Raw genomic sequence first — 19,625 nt, 5'->3', positions numbered from 1 at the left:
GCCAATCTCAAATTATTGATTAACTAATAAGGAACTATCTTAGTCCTAAATGCAATATTACTCACTCATTAGTTAAGCTTGTTTCCATTAGTTAATCGCAGAAGCTGAAGTGTAGATCTACTCATTAGTCCTGAATCACTTCCTGCACAGTCACTTATTACTGACGACGGTTATTCTGAGGTAATACCAATACTTCACTGAAAGGCCACACTAACACTGAGATGTGTGCGCTGTGGAACAGGTCTGGACTGACGAGAGAGGATAAATGACGACTGAACTCATTGTTCGGTGAGAAAGCGAGTGTGTGTGTCGTAGTTTTGGACGTACCCTTCCTCCTGCGCCGCTAGTGGGATCTGGGAGAGCTTCGACAGACTCTTGGCGTATTCCTCCTCGATCCTGATCCTGTCACACACACACACACACACACACACACACACACACACACACACACACACATTAAGCATGAGCGCAGATGTAGAATCCTGACATTCACACACGAAGGTCATTTCCTTCCCAGACTCGGAGTGAAACGTTTCTCACGTACCGTGAGCCTTACACACATTACTGTTACTGTACTTACACACACACACACACACACACACACACACACACACACACACACACACACACACACATTACTGTTACTGTACTTACACACACACACACACACACACACACACACACACACACACACACACACACACACACACACACACACAAGCTCAGGTGAGTAAGAAACACTCAACAAACACGGTGAGTAATGTCTTGTCCTGTTATTATCATGCGTCGCGTCTGAATGCGTTGTTGTTTTTGGAGCTCTATCGATTTGATTTATAATTCTTGATTTTTCTCTTTAAACTCGCTTACAACGAAGATTTTCTACTTTTCCTCACTGAAGAAGCACTGCTCAAACCTCATTGTTACAACGCGGACTATCGTGCGTCTACTCTACACCCCTACCACTAAAAAAACCTAAAAAACCTCATAGTTACAACGCGGACTGTTGAGCAGACGCGTCTCAAGCCTATTAGTGATCCAACGCTGCATACTCTTAAAGGTTACGTCCGTGGATCACGGCTGAACGCGTCTTCTCCACACTCACTTACAAACAAACAAACTTATAATATAAATTAGTATTAATATTGATAGCATCACTGGTAGCTTCGTTGCTAACTCACTGTCCATCTGTTAAAATGGCGAATATATCAGATGTAAGTAGTCTACCGTTTGGTGCAGGTGAGGACACATTTGAGCTGCACGCACTGCAGTCTGAGCTGGAAGCTGTTGAGAAACAGATCCACAACCTTTTATTGAGACAGGCCGAGCTGAGAGACCGGTGTTTGGCTCTTGAAACATCACGTGCCGATGCACATAAATCAGTGTTTAACGTTACTAACCCGCTGACTCCGACCGCGTCTACTCCGTGCGTTCCTCAGCATCGGTCGCAATCAGCCATGGTCTCGTTCACTCCGGCTCCAACACGCCACCACGAAGCCTGGGTGGTTCCGCAGCGGAAGACGCGAGTCAGGTTTAGACCAAGACTTTCTCCGACCCTCCCGGTTTTCGAGTTATCCACACAAAACCGCTTCTCCCCTCTACGCGAAACAGAACACGATGCTGTGATCATCGGTGATTCCATCGTTCGGCACGTACACGCTACGTTAGGTAAAAGTAAGGTGCAAAGTCACTGCTTTCCTGGTGCTCGTGTTTCTGAAATCGCTGCTCGCGTTCCCGAGATCCTGAACGGTGACGAGCGCGTCGGAACTGTGGTCCTGCACGCGGGAGTGAACGACATCAGGCTGCACCAGACGGAGATTCTGAAGAAAGACTTCAGGAATCTGATCGATACGGTACGCAGCACATCGCCTGAAACAACGATCATTGTGTCAGGACCGCTTCCCACGTACCGACTAGGGCATGAAAAGTTCAGCAGATTATTTGCGCTAAATGAATGGTTAATGTCATGGTGCAATGAGCAGAAACTGCTCTTTGTAAATAATTGGAATCTGTTTTGGGAGCGTCCTAGGCTTTTCCGTGCTGATGGCTTACACCCAAACAGATTCGGAGCGGCTCTTCTGTCAGATAACATCTCCAAAATGTTAAATACCCTTTGACTAGTAACCAAAAGTCCAAATCATAGTCTCTGCTGCACCAATTCAACTGATATAAATACTAGTGTAGAACATTGCATAGAAACCGTGTCTATTCCTCGTTTAGTGAGATCAAATAATAAATCTAATGCAGGATCTAGGAAAAATCTAATTGTTATTAAAACAGAAAATGTTGCTATTAGTAAACAAAAACTATTTCTAAAGCTAGGTCTTCTAAACATTAGATCACTCACACCTAAGGCAGTTATTGTAAATGAAATAGTCACAGATAATAGCTTCGATGTACTTTGCCTTACTGAAACCTGGCTTAAACCAAATGATTATTTCGGTATTAATGAGTCTACTCCTCCTGGATACTGTTATAAGCATGAGCCCCGTCTGATTGGTCGTGGCGGAGGTGTTGCAACCATTTATAGAGATATTCTAAATGTTACTCAGAAAACGGGTTATACGTTTATTTCATTTGAAGTACTTGTACTAAATGTTACGCTCTTAGATGTTAGAAAAACATCCCTATTATCTCTAGCCTTGGTTACCGTATATAGACCGCCAGGGCCTTACGCTGATTTCCTAAAAGAGTTTGCAGATTTTCTCTCAGACCTATTAGTCAATGTCGATAAAGCATTAATTGTTGGAGATTTTAACATACAAGTAGATAATCCAAATGATGCGTTAGGAGCTGCGTTTACAGATTTATTAAATTCATTTGGGGTCAAGCAAAACGTCACCGGACCAACACATCGTCTTAATCATACACTCGATTTAATTATATCACATGGAACCGATCCAACCGATATAGATATCATTCCACAAAGTGATGAAGTCACTGATCACTACATGGTAACTTGCATATTACGTACTGCTGTAATATGTCATGCAGCGCCGCGTTATCAACCAGGCAGAACAATCCTCCCATCCACCATAGATAATCCACACACACACACACACACACACACACACACACACACACACACACACACACACACACACACACACACACACACACACACACACACACACACACACACACACACACACACACACACACACACACACACACACACACACTGTTACTGTACTTACACACACACACACACACACACACACACACACATTACTGTTACTGTACTTACACACACACATTACTGTTACTGTACTCACACACACACACACACACACACACACACACACACACACACACACACACACACACACACACACACACACACACACACACTGTTACTGTACTTACACACACACACACACACACACACACACACACACACACACACACACACACACACACACACACACACATTACTGTTACTGTACTTACACACACACATTACTGTTACTGTACTCACACACACACACACACACACACACACACACACACACACACACACATTACTGTTACTGTACTTACACACATTACTGGTACTGTACACAGACACACACACACACACACACACACACACACACACACATTACTGTTGTCATTCAATCCGAACATCTGCACAAACATCACACGAAGCCGTAACATTAAAAACTAAAGGTAATACTTCTTCAGCATTTATTAATCTTAGTTAATATTAATTTCAACATTTACTGATACATTATTAATATAAAAGGTTGTATTTGTGAACATTAATTACTGCACTGTGAACTAACATGAACAAACAATGAACAGCTGGATTATTATTAACTAACATTAACGAAGATTAATAAATACTGGAACAAATGTATTGCTCAGTGTTAGTTAATAGATTAACTAATGTAAACTAATGAACTTTATAGTAAAGTGTGACCAAACTAAATCATATCAAAGACTAAAGTTAATGTGACAGCAAGAGAGAAATAAGCAAACGCAATTATTAATTTTTCTGCTTTCTAAAAAGATCCTGTTAATGAAATACAGGAAATGAGTGACAGGAAGTTGCGTTCGCTGCGTTGTTATGTACAGCTTTTGTTTTTAGTGACAGAAACAAGGCAAGAGGACAAACAGCTGTCATATAAAGATATTATGTAACATCACCAGCAATTTTGCAATAGTTACCATGAGCGCGGGTTTGTTGTAACATCTCAGTGACCACTGTCATATTTACATCAGTGTAACGGACTTTATGCACAACAGTTTTCCATTAAACATACAGTATCCTTTATCCCACTCACACACCACCACTCACACACTACCAGTCACACACTACCAGTCACACACACTACCACTCACACACTACCAGTCACACGTTTAGAATCGGAGAGATTTTTTATGTTTTTAAAAGAAGTCTCTTCTGCTCATCAAAGCTGCGTTTATTTGATTAAAAAAAACAGTTAAATAGTGAAATATTATTATAATGTAAATCTTCTGTTTTCTATGTGAATATATAGTAAAGTGTAATTTATTCCTGTGATCAAAGCTGAATTTTCAGCATCATTACTCCAGTCTTCAGTGTCACATGATCCTTCACAAATCATTCTAATATGATGATTTGATGCTCAAGAAACATTTATGATTATTATCTGTGTTGAAAACAGTTATTTACATGTTTATTTCACGATTCTTTGATAAATAGAAAGCTCAAAAGAACAGCATTTATCTGAAATAGAATCTTTTGTAACATTAAACACTACCGTTCAAAAGTTGGGGGTCATTACGATTTTTTAATTTTATTTATTGGGGAAAATAAATCAAAGATTCAATAGTTTTATTCATCAAGGATTAATTAAATTGATCAAAAGTTACAGTAAAGACATTTATAATATTACAAAAGATTCTATTTCAAATAAATGCTGTTCTTTTGAACTTTCTATTCATCTAAGAATCCTGAAAAAAAAAAACTTGATAATAATCATAAATGTTTCTTGATCATCAAATCCTCATATTAGAATGATTTGTGAAGGATCATGTGACACTGAAGACTGGAGTAATGATGCTAAAAAATTCAGCTTTGATCACAGGAATAAATTACACTTTACTGTATATTCACATAGAAAACATAACTTGTCATAAACCTATTTTTTTCCCTTTTTTTAAAAATCAAATAAATGCAGTCTTGGTAAGCAGAAAAACATAAAAAATCTTACCGATGCAAAACTTTTGAACGGCAGTGTACGTATAGAAGCGTTTGGTTTGTAAGACGGCGATCTGAAGTTTACCTCTCCCGCACGAACTCCGCCATCTCTCTCTGCATCGTCTTCCCCTTCAGCTGCTTCTGCAGCAACACCTCGAAGCCGGAGACGCCGGCGCTGCCCTGTGTGTCCTTTCTGTCCGCCTGGATACACACACCGACACACGTCAACACACACGTCAACAGACGTCATCACACACGTCAACACACACGTCAACAGACGTCAACACACACGTCAACAGACGTCAACACACACGTCAACAGACGTCAACACACACGTCAACACACGCCAACACACACCAAACACACACGCCAAACACACGTCAACACACACGCCAAACCCACGCCAACACACACCAAACACACACGCCAAACACACGTCAACACACACGCCAAACACACGCCAACACACACCAAACACACACGCCAAACACACGTCAACACACACGTCAACACACGTCAACACACACCAACACACACCAACACACACGTCAACACACGCCAACACACACCAAACACACACGCCAAACACACGCCAACACACACCAAACAAACACGCCAAACACACGTCAACACACACCAACACACGTCAACACACACGCCAAATACACGTCAACACACACCAACACACACGTCAACGCACACGCCAAACACACGTCAAACACACACCAACAGACACGTCAACACACGCCAAACACACGTCAACACACACGTCAACACACACCAACACACACGCCAAACACACGTCAAACACACACCAACAGACACGTCAACACACGCCAAACACACGTCAACACACACGCCAAACACACGTCAAACACACACCAACACACACGTCAACACACACGTCAACACACACGTCAACACACACCAAACACACACTCCAACACACGCCAACACACACGTCAACACACGCCAAACACACACGCCAAACACACGTCAACACACACGTCAACACACGGCAAACACACACCAACACACACGTCAACACACGCCAACACACCAAACACACACACCAACACACACGTCAACACACGCCAACACACCAAACACACACACGTCAAAACACGCCCAAAACACGCCAAACACACGTCAAACACACACGTCAACACACACCAAACACTCACCAACACACACGTCAACACACGTCAAAAACACACGTCAACACACACCAAACACACACCAACACACACGTCAAAACACGCCCAACACACGCCAAACACACGTCAAACACACACGTCAACACACACCAAACACTCACCAACACACACGTCAACACATGCCAAACACACATCAAACACACGCCAAACACACACATCAACACACACGTCAACACACACCAAACACACACGTCAACACACACCAAACACACACCAACACAAACCAAACACACCAAACACACACCAACACACACGTCAACACATAACAAACACACGTCAAACACACGCCAACACACACGTCAACACACACATCAACACACACCAAACACACACGCCAAACACACACGCCAAACACACGTCAACACACACCAACACACACGTCAAACACACACCAAACACACGTCAAACACACGCGAGGATTGATGTGCACAGGAGCGTGAGAAGTGGCAGGTTTGTTGGGAACAAGGATTTAGTTGGATATCCACAAGCCAGAACAGATGTTTTGTGAAATTCATGCTGTTAAATGGTATAAAAATGTGTCATTTGCACTGTGAGTGTTTGTGTTTGTGAGGCTTTTTGAAACTATGCAACCAAATCTTTGTGGTTTTTCAGAGACATTCTTACCCAAAAATAATCACAGTAGCTCCACTCGTCTGGTTTGAGCAGCTGCTGTTCAGACATGTGCAGAGGAAGAGGGAACGTCACGCAGTTTATCTGCCGAGACGAGAGACAGAGATCATCAGGGACCGACACAAAGCTTTAGGAGAACATGCTCTGAACTAACAGATCACAGTCAGAAATGCATCAGTCTCCGGTAAATGAAGCCCATTAGCTTAAGTCCAGTGTAATAAGCATCATTAACAGCTCATATGGACAAATAAACAAGGGAACAGTCAGCAATTCTAACCCATAAACACAATCATCCTTGTCCAAATGGAAATTACACCACCATTAGTTCAGGAACATGAATTTGATTATTCTGTTTGTGTATTTCAGACAGTCAGTTTGTGTATTAGATGTTACATTGTTACGCCAGTAGGTGGCGACAAATGAGTGAGTCATTGAATCATTTATTCAACTAATTAGTTCAACAACACTGATTCATTCAGGAACGAACCTGGCGACTGACTTTGTGATTGAGTCATTGAATCATTTATTCAACTAATTAGTTGAACCTCACTGATTCATTCAAGAACGAAACAGGTGATTGACTTTGTGAGTGAGTAATTGAATCATTCATTCAACCAATTCGTTCAACAACACTGATTCATTCAGGAATGAAACAGGCGACTGACTTTGTGAGTGAGTAATTGAATCATTCATTCAACCAATTCGTTCAACAACACTGATTCATTCAAGAACGAAACAGGTGATTGACTTTGTGAGTGAGTAATTGAATCATTCATTCAACCAATTCGTTCAACAACACTGATTCATTCAGGAATGAAACAGGCGACTGACTTTGTGAGTGAGTCATTGAATCATTCATTCAACCAAATAATTGAACAACACTGATTCATTCAGGAAAAAAATAGGTGACTGACTTTGTGAGTGAGTCATTGAATCATTGAATCAACCAAATACTTGAACAACACTGATTCATTCAGGAATGAAACAGGTGACTGACTTTGTGAGTGAGTAATTGAATCATTCATTCAACCAATTCGTTCAACAACACTGATTCATTCAAGAACAAAACAGGTTATTGACTTTGTGATTGAGTGATTGAATCATTCATTCAACCAATTCATTGAACAACCCTGATTCATTCAGGAACGAAACAGGCGACTGACTTTGTGAGTGAGTCATTGAATCATTCACTCAACCAATTCATTGAACAACACTGATTCATTCAGGAACGAAACAGGTGATTGACTTTGTGAGTGAATCATTGAATCATTCAATCAACCAAATAATTGAACAACACTGATTCATTCAAGAACGAAACAGGTGATTGACTTTGTGATTGAGTCATTGAATCATTCATTCAACCAATTCATTGAACAACCCTGATTCATTCAGGAACGAAACAGGTAATTGACTTTGTGAGTGAGTCATTGAATCATTCAATCAACCAATTCATTGAACAACACTGATTCATTCAGGAACGAAACAGGTGATTTACTTTGTGAGTGAGTCATTGAATCATTGAATCAACCAAATAATTGAACAACACTGATTCATTCAAGAACGAAACAGGTGATTGACTTTGTGATTGAGTCATTGAATCATTCAATCAACCAATTCATTGAACAACCCTGATTCATTCAGGACCGAAACGATACTCTGTGCTGCTCGGAGACATCCATGATTCTGCTGTGGATTCGTTATGAAAAGCACCTGATATTGCGATTGAAATGTAAGTTACACAATATTAACTTGATTATTTACATGCTGTATCACACTCTCAATCATGGACTTGACTTGATCTGTTGTTGATTGGAGGACGTTTTTCAGAAGTGGAGGGTAAAAGCTGGTCATGTGATGTCAACATGGCTGTTATTACATGAGCTAAAACAGCTTTAGTTCATGCATGTTTAAGAGTTAAAGCTATATAATTATAATGAAGTGTCATGTGCGATCTGTGCCTGTACTGTCACTGTAAACACTCAATAACTGTTCAAGCGATAGTGTTTCAGAGAAACAGCTGTTTAACAATTACACTGGAGCACATCCAGCTGTGGATGGACTTTAAACAAAGAAGTAGAATACAGAAACCTACTGACCATCTCATTCTTCATGCTTATGAAGTTTTACACCAGTTTATTTATTCACCTAGTTATTTTTCGAGTTTCTTCGATTGCTCTTTGAATGGCACATTCAGTGTTTGCAAAATGTGTTTTGACTCTTAAACCACACGTATCGTCCTATAACTATCTGACGGACCGTTTACACAAAACCGTTTTCAACAAGAAATGTAAAACTTTTTATGCATTTTGGACGTTCATTTACAATAAAAACACTATCTTTTGAAAACGGGGCCGCTATCGTCTCTGTGTAAATGTCAAAAACATGAATTTGTGCAAACGCTGACGTCATGTGCGTGTGTGTGTCACGTGTTCATAATGTTTCTTTACACAGTGACATCGCCATCTACTGGCCTGTCAGCAGAATACAGCGATTATCGTCGATTTATTGGATCCGTGTGAACGAGGTCATTAACATTTTTATTACATTATTGTCATGTAAATGTACTCTAAATATCATTACCTGAAATAAAAAAAAATTAACCATCCACTATGATACATTCAGTCCCTGCGGAGAGAGAAGATAAACCCTGCTCTTCTCTATCAGTGTTTTCCATCTGTGTTTTTCCCAGAGTATAGCATATTTCATAGATGCGAGTCTGACGCTGCCAACCGCTAGAGGAATTTCTCATGCTGACGTGTGCATTGCTGGAGAATGAAAATTTCCCTTTGGTTGTCAGCAGTGTGCTCATACCAACACCCCCCCATGTTGCCTAATATTTTCACATTACGCCGAATGAGGAAATGCACAGAACTGGCCTCACATTGCAACCATTGTCTCACTTCTGGTTTATCTGATTTTTCTGGATAAACACAACAAGTATGTGCATTGACTGGTTGCACAACGATCTTAAGTTCTTCAGGATCCTCACACTGATCCTCCTGAGACAGAGAGAGAGAGAGAGCGAGTCTTCAGCGTGTGTTTGCATCGGTTCTCATGAAGATAATACAGTCTGAAACACAGGACTGAGTCATTGATGGCATTATGGGAACTACATAAATCTGCTCTCTATGTCAGCAAACATCCAAGTTATGTGAAAGGAAGTTCTCTGTGGTAATCTGAGTGTTTAAATGGAGATCTCAGATTTCTGAGGACCTGATGCCAACCCTAGGGCCTTAAAGTAGTTCCTCTCTCAGCTTTCACTATTCACTTTACTATGAGGATGAGTGAAAGAGAAAGACAGCTGTCGTCTGAGAGTGTAAACCGCACCGTCATCATAATCTTCCAGCAGTTACTCTCAAAACAACAGATTTTTACCACTTCTGTTTCTTCATTATAACAAGCCAAAGTTACAGTTCTTCAACATTTTACTTCATTTCATTGCATGCAGTCGATTACATATTTTAAAATTTTCTTCACTTTAGGGCTGAGAAACTATTAATCGTGATTAATCGCATCCAAAATAAACGTTTGTGTTTACATAATATAAGTGTGTGTGCTGTGTATAATTCTTTTGTATATATATGCATCTATATTTTAGAAATATGTGCATGTATATACTGTATATATGTATATACAATTTATATTATATATAAATATGCATATTTTATATATAAATAACAAATTTTTCTTAAATATATACATGCATGTGTGTGCATTTAAATATACAAAATAATTATGCACAGCACACACACATATACTATGTAAACACAAACTGTGATTAATCGTTTCACAGCCCTGCTTAATCCAACTGTGACCAGTGAATAATTACCGTTAGCCATAAACAGACTGCCTGAACTTCATTCATACTCTTTTCTTTCATTTCTTTACTTTTCATTGCATGCCAGAGAACAATATAGTAGAGTTGTGCGATATGTTTCGTCTACGCTAATCTCATGGCGTTATTAATGCATGTTTAATGGCAGTGTAAATGCTGCTTCAGATGCAGCTTCTGGGCCACTTCAGGATTTGGTTGATACTGATTTCATTTGATTGACAGCCCTTTAGTCTTATTATTGAATTTTATATTAAAATATGATTCATTTTGATACATGATACATTATCTGTCCATATTGCACACCGCTAATCACTAGCCAATGCTTTTGTACAGTGTCGCACAGGTGATGAAGCCCTTTTCATTCTCAGACGCATCTATAACAAAATGAATTGAAATTCATATTAGACTATATATTTTTTTTAAGGCTTCATTTAAATCAGTTTATTGATAGAAAACTCCAGTTCATCTCTGTCTGTCCTCTCACTTTTTGTTCAAAGATAACTGACACACTAGTGAACAATGGTGTGTTCACTAACTAACTAACTAACCCCTGGTCAAAGCCTCCTGTGTGTGTGTGTGTGTGTGTGTGTGTGTGTGTGTGTGTGTGTGTGTGTGTGTGTGTACTTGTACAACTATCTTTGTGAGGACCAGTTTGAGTTTTAGACCAGTGGAGTGAGGACTAAGAGAGTAAAGTGAGGATATTTTGGCCGGTCCTCAGTTTCTGAGAGCCTTTAAAGGCCTGTTTGAGGGTCAAGACTTGGTTTTAGGGATAAGGTTATAAAGAGGTTAAGGGTCGGTTTAGGGTCAGGGGTCAGGTTAGGCACTTAGTTGTGATGGGTAAGGTTAGGGGAATCAGCAATGAATGTCCTCATAAAGATAGATGTACAAGAATGAGTGTGTGTGTGTGCGTGCGTGCGTGTGTGTGTGTGTGTGTGTGTGTGTGTGTGTGTGTGTGTGTGTGTGTGTGTGTGTGTGTGTGTGTGTGTGTGTGTGTCTGGTATGCTGGAAATCTTCTCTTCATCTTAAGCCTGTGTGAGAGGATCTGACGGTCGACACGGCTCACTTCATTCCTCTTTTGTCTGGAGAGGAATGTGTTGGTGAAAGGCAGATGAAGGAGAGAGAGCTGACAGTAATCCAGAAGGCACTGGCTCAGGGGTCCAGATGATCTGCCTTGCTGTTGGATGACAGTAAATCACCTCAGAAATACAGTGTGTGTGTGGAAATAATCACCTCTGCGTTCAGAAAATAAATATGATTGTGTACGGCCGTTTGTGAGTTTCGTCAGCTGTTCTAAGTTGTCGTTTGTACCAGTTATTATACACTTCTAACTAAAACTCTAATACTGAAATGATACACACTGAAAACTCAATTTGGTGTAGACATAACTTTACATTTAGAATCTGCTCATGAATTTCACAGTTAGAAGAAACGTCCAACTATAAAAAATGTGAAATTAAATCGATCGATGTTTTTGTGTAAATGTTTTGAGAACATTATTAAAGACCAGATAACTCTGACCAAACAATCTATTAACATATCTGAAGAACGTTAGTTTCCTTGACAGAACGTTGTGAGTTCCTGTTCTCTTGGATTGCAGTAAATGGAAGTAATTTTCACAATCTAAGATCCCAGGATCATGGAGTCTTACAGCTGATGTTACTGGAAGTCCTGAACTCTGTGTGTCAGTGAAGATAAACGTGTCGGACAGTGACTCACGTCTGGAGAACACCATTTTGCAATAATAAATCTCTCACAGTTTGTTCATTCAAGAACCGCTTTTCAACATATTTCTGACTGTATTGAATCTTATGGACAAACTTGCTCATTCTCTGCAAACTGATTGATTGAGGAAGTCAGTCACTAATGATTATGCCTTGCAGTGAAACTCATTTCAGAATTATTCAAATCAAAAATATCTCATCAAAGTTACAAGCCTTTTCCCAGTGAATAGGGAACGTTCTCAAAGTTATGAACAGTGACATTAATAGAGCGTTCATTCAGAGTTATCTGGTCTTTAATAGTTTTCATAAAACGTTTCACAAAAACATTATTTATACCAAAAACATTTTAGTTGGACGTTAGTCTAACATGTTTTTATTTATATATATATATATATATATTACTGCTTGTTCCTTTTAAATGTTCTCTGAACATTCTGAAACATTCTCATGATGTCCCTTAACATTTGTAAGAAAAAAAAATGTTTTAAACATTTGAAAACTGTACATTTTAAGGAACATCCAGAAATAAAATGTTATAACTTGAAGGAATATTTCACTTAAAAATGAAAATTCTGTCATCATTTACTGTCCCTAAAGTTGTCATAAACCTTTACAAGTTTCTTTCTTCTGCTGAACACAAAAGAAGATATTTTGAAGAATATCAGGAACCAAAACAGTTGAGGATTTATTTCCTACTATGGAAGTCAATGGGGTCCAACCACTGTCTGGTGACCGGCGTTCTTCAACATATCTTCTTTTGTGTTCAGCAGAAGAAAGAAACTCGTACAGGTTTGAAACAACTTTAGGGAGAGTAAATGATGACAGAGTTTTCCTTCTAATCCTTTACTGGGAACATACTTTTGAAACAGAGAACATACTTTTGTCAGCTGGGCTTTTCCTCCTTTAAGGATAACGCACTGCATTTATGAGTCAAGGCTAGGGTGAAGTCAAGCTCGGAAAACATCGTTCTGACATCATGAATCTGCGTATGTTACCATGGCAGCGTCTCTGTTGTGCTTCTCTAATAACTCGGACCGGACGCGGGAAAGCCTCCTTCCTCATGCAGGATGATGTTTCAGTATCGATCTGTAATGTGCTCTCAGCTCAGTGTGTGTGTGTGTGTGTGTGTGTGTGTGTGTGTTGCACAATACAAACTATGATCATTTCAGAATAAGTTCCTCTTTCAGCATCTCTTCTCGTCTCTGATGACGAGGGCGGGGCTATAACCTGTCACTCACATGAGATCAGCCAATAGCAAACCACAACCATCCAATCAATTCCCCACAGACACAATCAAGCCCCGCCCACATTTGTTCTTGTTCCTGAAGCGTTTCACTCGGATATACGGCACAATCATGAACCATGGCTGTTTGGTTGTCAGCGTGAACACACACACACACACACACATCTGTCTCCAGCACGTGTGTATTGTGTCGTACTTACAGTGACTGTGGATTCACACTCCTGCTTCCTGACAGGTGACGTCGAGCCAGGACTCTGAGAGAAGAGAGAGAACCGAGCGTCAGATCTGTGTGTGTCAGACATGATGTGTGTGTGTGTGTGTGTGAGTATCTCTCATCATGAGGAGGAGGAGGAGGAGGAGGAGAGAGCGGAAACAAAAGCTCTTCTCTTTCATAGATGATATCTGCTGCATCTTTAGGAAATGCGTAGGTGAACTGTGTCATGGCAACATGTTTTCCCCAAACACTTGCAAAGCCAGACTATCATCACATGCACATTACAGCAGATTCTGTCCACTCAAACTGGACCAGAACTACTTGTAGAGTGAACAACCTCAGACCAAACGCTCAGTCAACACTGTACAGGTGGAGCTGGGGAAGGTGTGTGTAGAGTTTAACAGATTGCTTTATAATCCCTCAACATAGTATTAATTATATGTTCAATCATCACTATGCATTCATTTTAACTAGTTCTATCATGACAACTCTTGTAAGATTTTTTAGCATGATAATGGATATGATAATGTTAATGTATTTGGTCTTGGCGGAGAAACTGCTATAGTGAACGGTAACCAGCCATTTAATGTTGAGCAGCAAGCTCATTGGCTGCAGATGCGACATGAACCAATCAGCTTCTACGAGCAGTTAAAGCTGTAAATATCATCAGTTTGCGTTAAGGAATCCGTCAGCCTGAGCCATCTAGAGGTTCAGGACAGAACTAGGCAATATCAGCTTGAATCTCCACTGAATGTTGTTTTAATGCGCGTGATAAAGATGAAGGTTAGTTGAGGTCCAGAGGAATATGCTGGAAGAATAAAGGAGTGATCATCTGTACCTGTTGATCTGTGCTGGCCTTCCGCACGACCGCGTGTGAGTGTTCGGTCTGATGCAACGGGCTGTCGTTCGCATGAAATCCATTCACTGCAGGAAGAACACGAGAGAGGAGTTTTAGTCAGAGAATGGCATTTAACTAAGCAAAGACAAAGCACATCAGATTATAATAACGTTTTTCATTGAATACAGTTTCTCATAAATCAGCTTTCAGGCAACGGTACCTTTAAAGAATAATTCTCTCAAAAATGAACAAATATAAAGACATCATTGATGTCAAACCTGAAACAGCATATTTAAAGAGAAAAATGTGTTGGTAGCATATTAGAATTATTCATTTTTTAAAATATTAATGACAAAAACAAGTTTCAATGTGTTTGAATCACTAAAGAGAGCTGTCTCAATAGCATAACTCGTTTAGGATTAAGGCTACACTGGTTTTAATGTTTCCTCATAAGAGTCATCGTTTAGGATTCAGGCTACACTGGTTGTGTATGTTAATAATCTTTTGTGCGGCTCATTTAAGGGAGTGTCGGATCTTTTCTGAGTGATGGCGCTTGTAATGAGACCAGCTTTATGCTGAGATGAACATGTCTACTGTTTCCTTCCTCCATCCATGTGCAATGACACTCATTTCTCTTGAGCCGGCTCATAATTTCATTTGCTTTATGGCGTGCCGTCCACAAGCTGGACACTATTATCCTGTCCATCTGTCATTGAGATGTGCTGGTAGACATTGTCAAATGCTGATGGCCGGCGCAAATCACATCAAGAGTCCTGAACCCAGACCAGTTTGGCTCTCGGGACCGAGGTGCTCCATTAGGTGATCGGTGGATGGATTGGGGAGGAAAGCCTTTCGGACAAGTGTTGAACTACAGGGACCGGTAATGGGGTCCAAAACTCTGAGACCGCATTAACAGACTGAAATCTAAGAAAGTAAAAAAAAAAAAATCTTATTTCTAGAAAATATATCTTGTTTTTTTGCCATGAAAGATAAAAAGTCTTATAAAATACATTGAACACTATACTATAAATCTTTATTTCAGAAAATTAGTCTTCTTCAGTCTTGCTTTAGCTCATTTTGTCAAAAAGTGACAGATAAAAAGTGCACGTTTTTGTGCATGTTCAATTAGATTGTTGTGCTAATTTTAATAATAATAACACCCCTAAAATTCTAATTTCAAGAATCTTAGTTAAAGGTCAATTATGATTTTTCTTTTGTTATACTGCAAACAAATCCCTTCTTGAAACAAGCAAGATTCACTTAATCTAAGTAAAGTGTACTAAAATTATTCATTTATTGGGTTGTTTTAAGAATTTTCATCTATTTTCAGGTTATTGTGCATCTTTAAAAAAATTAAATAAGCTGAATTTAAGGTTAAATATCATTATTATTATATAATAGGTTAAATATAATTATGACCAGATTTAAGGTAAAATATACTAGTTTTAATGCAATTTTCACTAAACTGATTTATTATTCAATTCTTATCAAAAGTAAAAACTGCACAGTTTTAAGCATTTTTGTCTAGTTTTAAGATCAAATAGCATTTATTAGTGACTAGATATTTATGATAATTTCAAGAATTCTTCTCAAGTCAGTTTTGCTTACTCAATTAGCAGATTATTTAGCTTGATTTTAGTGCACTTCACCTAGATTTAAGTGCATCTTGCTTGTTTCAAGAAGGGCCTTTTTTTGCAGTGTGGGACTACCTTAAACCTGGAAATACTAAAAGTTTTAAGGTGAAAAAGGTCCAAGTGCAGCTGGAATGAAACTGTCCTAAGATCTTTGCAGAGTTGGGTTAGATCAGGAGAGGCGTTTGATTGGCTGGTGATGAGGAGAGCATTCTCTGGCTAAAAACCCAACAGATCATTAATAATGTCCTCCAGACATTAGCAGATTGTGGAGTGTATTTGCGGACGGGTTTGAGACCTGCAGGCAGAGAGTTCTTGTGTTTGACAGGTGTTCTCGGGGTTCCAGGTGTGCTGGACGGCCTCTCCCACGTCGTCTCTGAAAAACAAGAGCAAATCACCCGTTATTTCTTGTTTATTCCATCATGAGCTTCTTCTGTGGGACAGGTAATGGTCAAAAAGTGTAACAGTGCTGATAACTTAATACACAGTGCTCTATCGGACACTGTTCAGTCCAAACTGGTCTCAGTAATGATCCACACACATCAACACTAAACGCCTGTTTTGAGTATATAAATGATGTCTTTCTTGTGTCATCTTTGGTTTTAGGGCATAATTTTATTTGCACTGAATCAAATCAAACATAATTTACTGTAGTCGTAACTGTAAATAAATTGTATATTATTATTATTACTCAGAACACCCTAGTAACCGCATAGCAACACCTTAGAAACCGCCCAGAACACCCTAGCAACTGAATAGCAACCATTCAGAACACCCTAGCAAATGCATAACAAAACTCTTGCAATCACCCAGAATAACCTAGCACCATCCAGAATACCCAACCACATAGCAACACCCTAGCAACCACCCAGAATACCCAACCACATAGCAACACCCTAGCACCATCCAGAATACCCAACCACATAGCAACACCCTAGCAACCACCCAGAATACCCAACCACATAGCAACACCCTAGCACCATCCAGAATACCCAACCACATAGCAACACCCTAGCACCATCCAGAATACACAACCACATAGCAACACCCTAGCAACCACCCAGAATACCCAACCACATAGCAACATCCTAGCAACCACCCAGAATACCCAACCACATAGCAACACCCTAGCACCATCCAGAATACCCAACCACATAGCAACACCCTAGCAACCACCCAGAATACCCAACCACATAGCAACACCCTAGCACCATCCAGAATACCCAACCACATAGCAACACCCTAGCACCATCCAGAATACACAACCACATAGCAACACCCTAGTAACCACCCAGAATACCCAACCACATAGCAACATCCTAGCAACCACCCAGAATACCCAACCACATGGCAACACCCTAGCAACCACCCAGAATATCCAACCGCGTAGCAACATCCTAGCAACCACCCAGAACATCCTCGCAACCACCCAGAATACCCAACCGCATAGCAACACCCTAGCAACCACCCAGAATATCCAACCGCATAGCAACATCCTTGCAAACACCCAGAACATCCTTGCAATCATCCAGAATACCCAACAGCATAGCAGCATCCTAGCAACCAGCCAGAATACCCTAGCAACCATATAAGAACATTCTAGCAACCACCCAAAATACCCTAGCTACCACATAGCAACACCCTAGAAATCACCCAAACACACTAGCAATCACCCAAAATATCCAACCTCATAGCAACACCCTAGCAACCACCCAAAATACCCTTGCAACTGCATCTCAACCCCCTAGCAACCACCCTGAATACCCTAGCAACTATATGACAACACTCTTGCAACCAATCAGAACACCCTAGCAACCTATCTGTCTATCAATCTGTCTGATTAACTGTTTGGCTTTCAAAACCTTCAAACTTTAAAACTAATTCAAACCTTGAAACAATCCATATTCTAGTCATCCTCAAGCCAACATCCAGGTTTGTATTTTCTAACTTTATTTCTCCTTCAGAACTTTCACTTCCCGGTAAACCCTGTATATAGTGTAAGGTATTAAAGCGTATGAAATGATTTCTCTGTAGTGAATGAGGCATCAGTTCGACTGAAGTGACATGATGAAGAGATCAGATTCAGAGAAACTCGATCAGAGAATCAGCTGCAGTTTCGTCTGTTTCTCCTCATAAACATCAATGAGGGTCCAATCATCTGCAAGCCTTTGATTAGACTTATTGTCTTTATTGATACAGAACTGCATTTTAATCCTGATCCTGCTTGAATAATTCTTAATATGTATATGCAATTGAGAAGCAAGTTCACAAACAGCCTGACAAACATCTGACTGAGCAATGACTATGAAACAGAAAAGCCCGTTACTAAGCAACAAGCATCCGAGAAGCTGATTAGTCTAATCTAATGATTCAGTTCAAACGAGGCCTGAGAGCTCAGACAATAACCATCACACACTCTCACACTCACTCACACTTTCTCACACACACACACACACACACACACACACACACACACACACACACACACACACACACACACACACACACACACACACACACACACACACACACACACTCACACACACACACACACACACACACACACACACACACACACACACACACACACACACACTCACACTCTCACTCACTCTCACACTCTCACACACTCACTCTCACTCTCACTCTCAGACTCACTCTCACTCTCACTCTCACACTCACACTCACTCTCACACTCACTCTCGCTCTCACTCTCACTCTCACACTCTCACTCACTCACACTCACACTCACACTCTCACTCTCACTCTCACACTCACACTCTCACTCACTCTCACTCACACACTCAATCACACACTCAATCACACTCTCACACAAACACACTCACTCTCACTTACACACACACACACACACACACACACACACACACACACACACACACACACACACACACACACACACACACACACACACACACACACACACACACACACACACACACACACATTCATGTGATTGCTGAGTGATGCATAATAACCCAGATCTGCATTCTGTTCTTCATCTTTAATTAACCAGCATCTCCCACACACTGGGAGAAACACACACTGGGTGAAACACACACTGCGGAAACACACACTGGGAGAAACACACACTGG

The 19,625-nt window shown here is 40.3% G+C and overlaps 1 protein-coding gene across 2 annotated transcripts in view; it reads right to left on the bottom strand.

Annotated features, from left to right (window-relative positions):
• gas7b (growth arrest-specific 7b) overlaps positions 1 to 19,625 on the bottom strand; it is a 46,716-nt gene that overhangs the window by 13,694 nt on the left and 13,397 nt on the right. For both annotated transcript variants that reach the window (XR_014201135.1, XM_082152142.1), the window contains exons 3-8: positions 16,810 to 16,887; positions 14,881 to 14,966; positions 14,029 to 14,082; positions 7,024 to 7,113; positions 5,268 to 5,383; positions 328 to 402 (exon numbers count right to left, since the gene is read on the bottom strand). Coding sequence is in view for 1 of the 2 variants with exons in the window: in XM_082152142.1 (XP_082008268.1) it covers positions 328 to 402; positions 5,268 to 5,383; positions 7,024 to 7,113; positions 14,029 to 14,082; positions 14,881 to 14,966; positions 16,810 to 16,887 (499 nt within the window). In the remaining variant the exon portion in view is untranslated. The remainder of the gene's footprint in view (positions 1 to 327; positions 403 to 5,267; positions 5,384 to 7,023; positions 7,114 to 14,028; positions 14,083 to 14,880; positions 14,967 to 16,809; positions 16,888 to 19,625) is intronic.

This window comes from Leuciscus leuciscus, assembly GCF_965113295.1.
Source record: "Leuciscus leuciscus genome assembly, chromosome: 21".
Classification (NCBI taxonomy): domain Eukaryota; kingdom Metazoa; phylum Chordata; class Actinopteri; order Cypriniformes; family Leuciscidae; genus Leuciscus; species Leuciscus leuciscus.
Note: the sequence above shows the minus strand (reverse complement) of the source record. Positions and strands in the feature narration are given on the sequence as shown.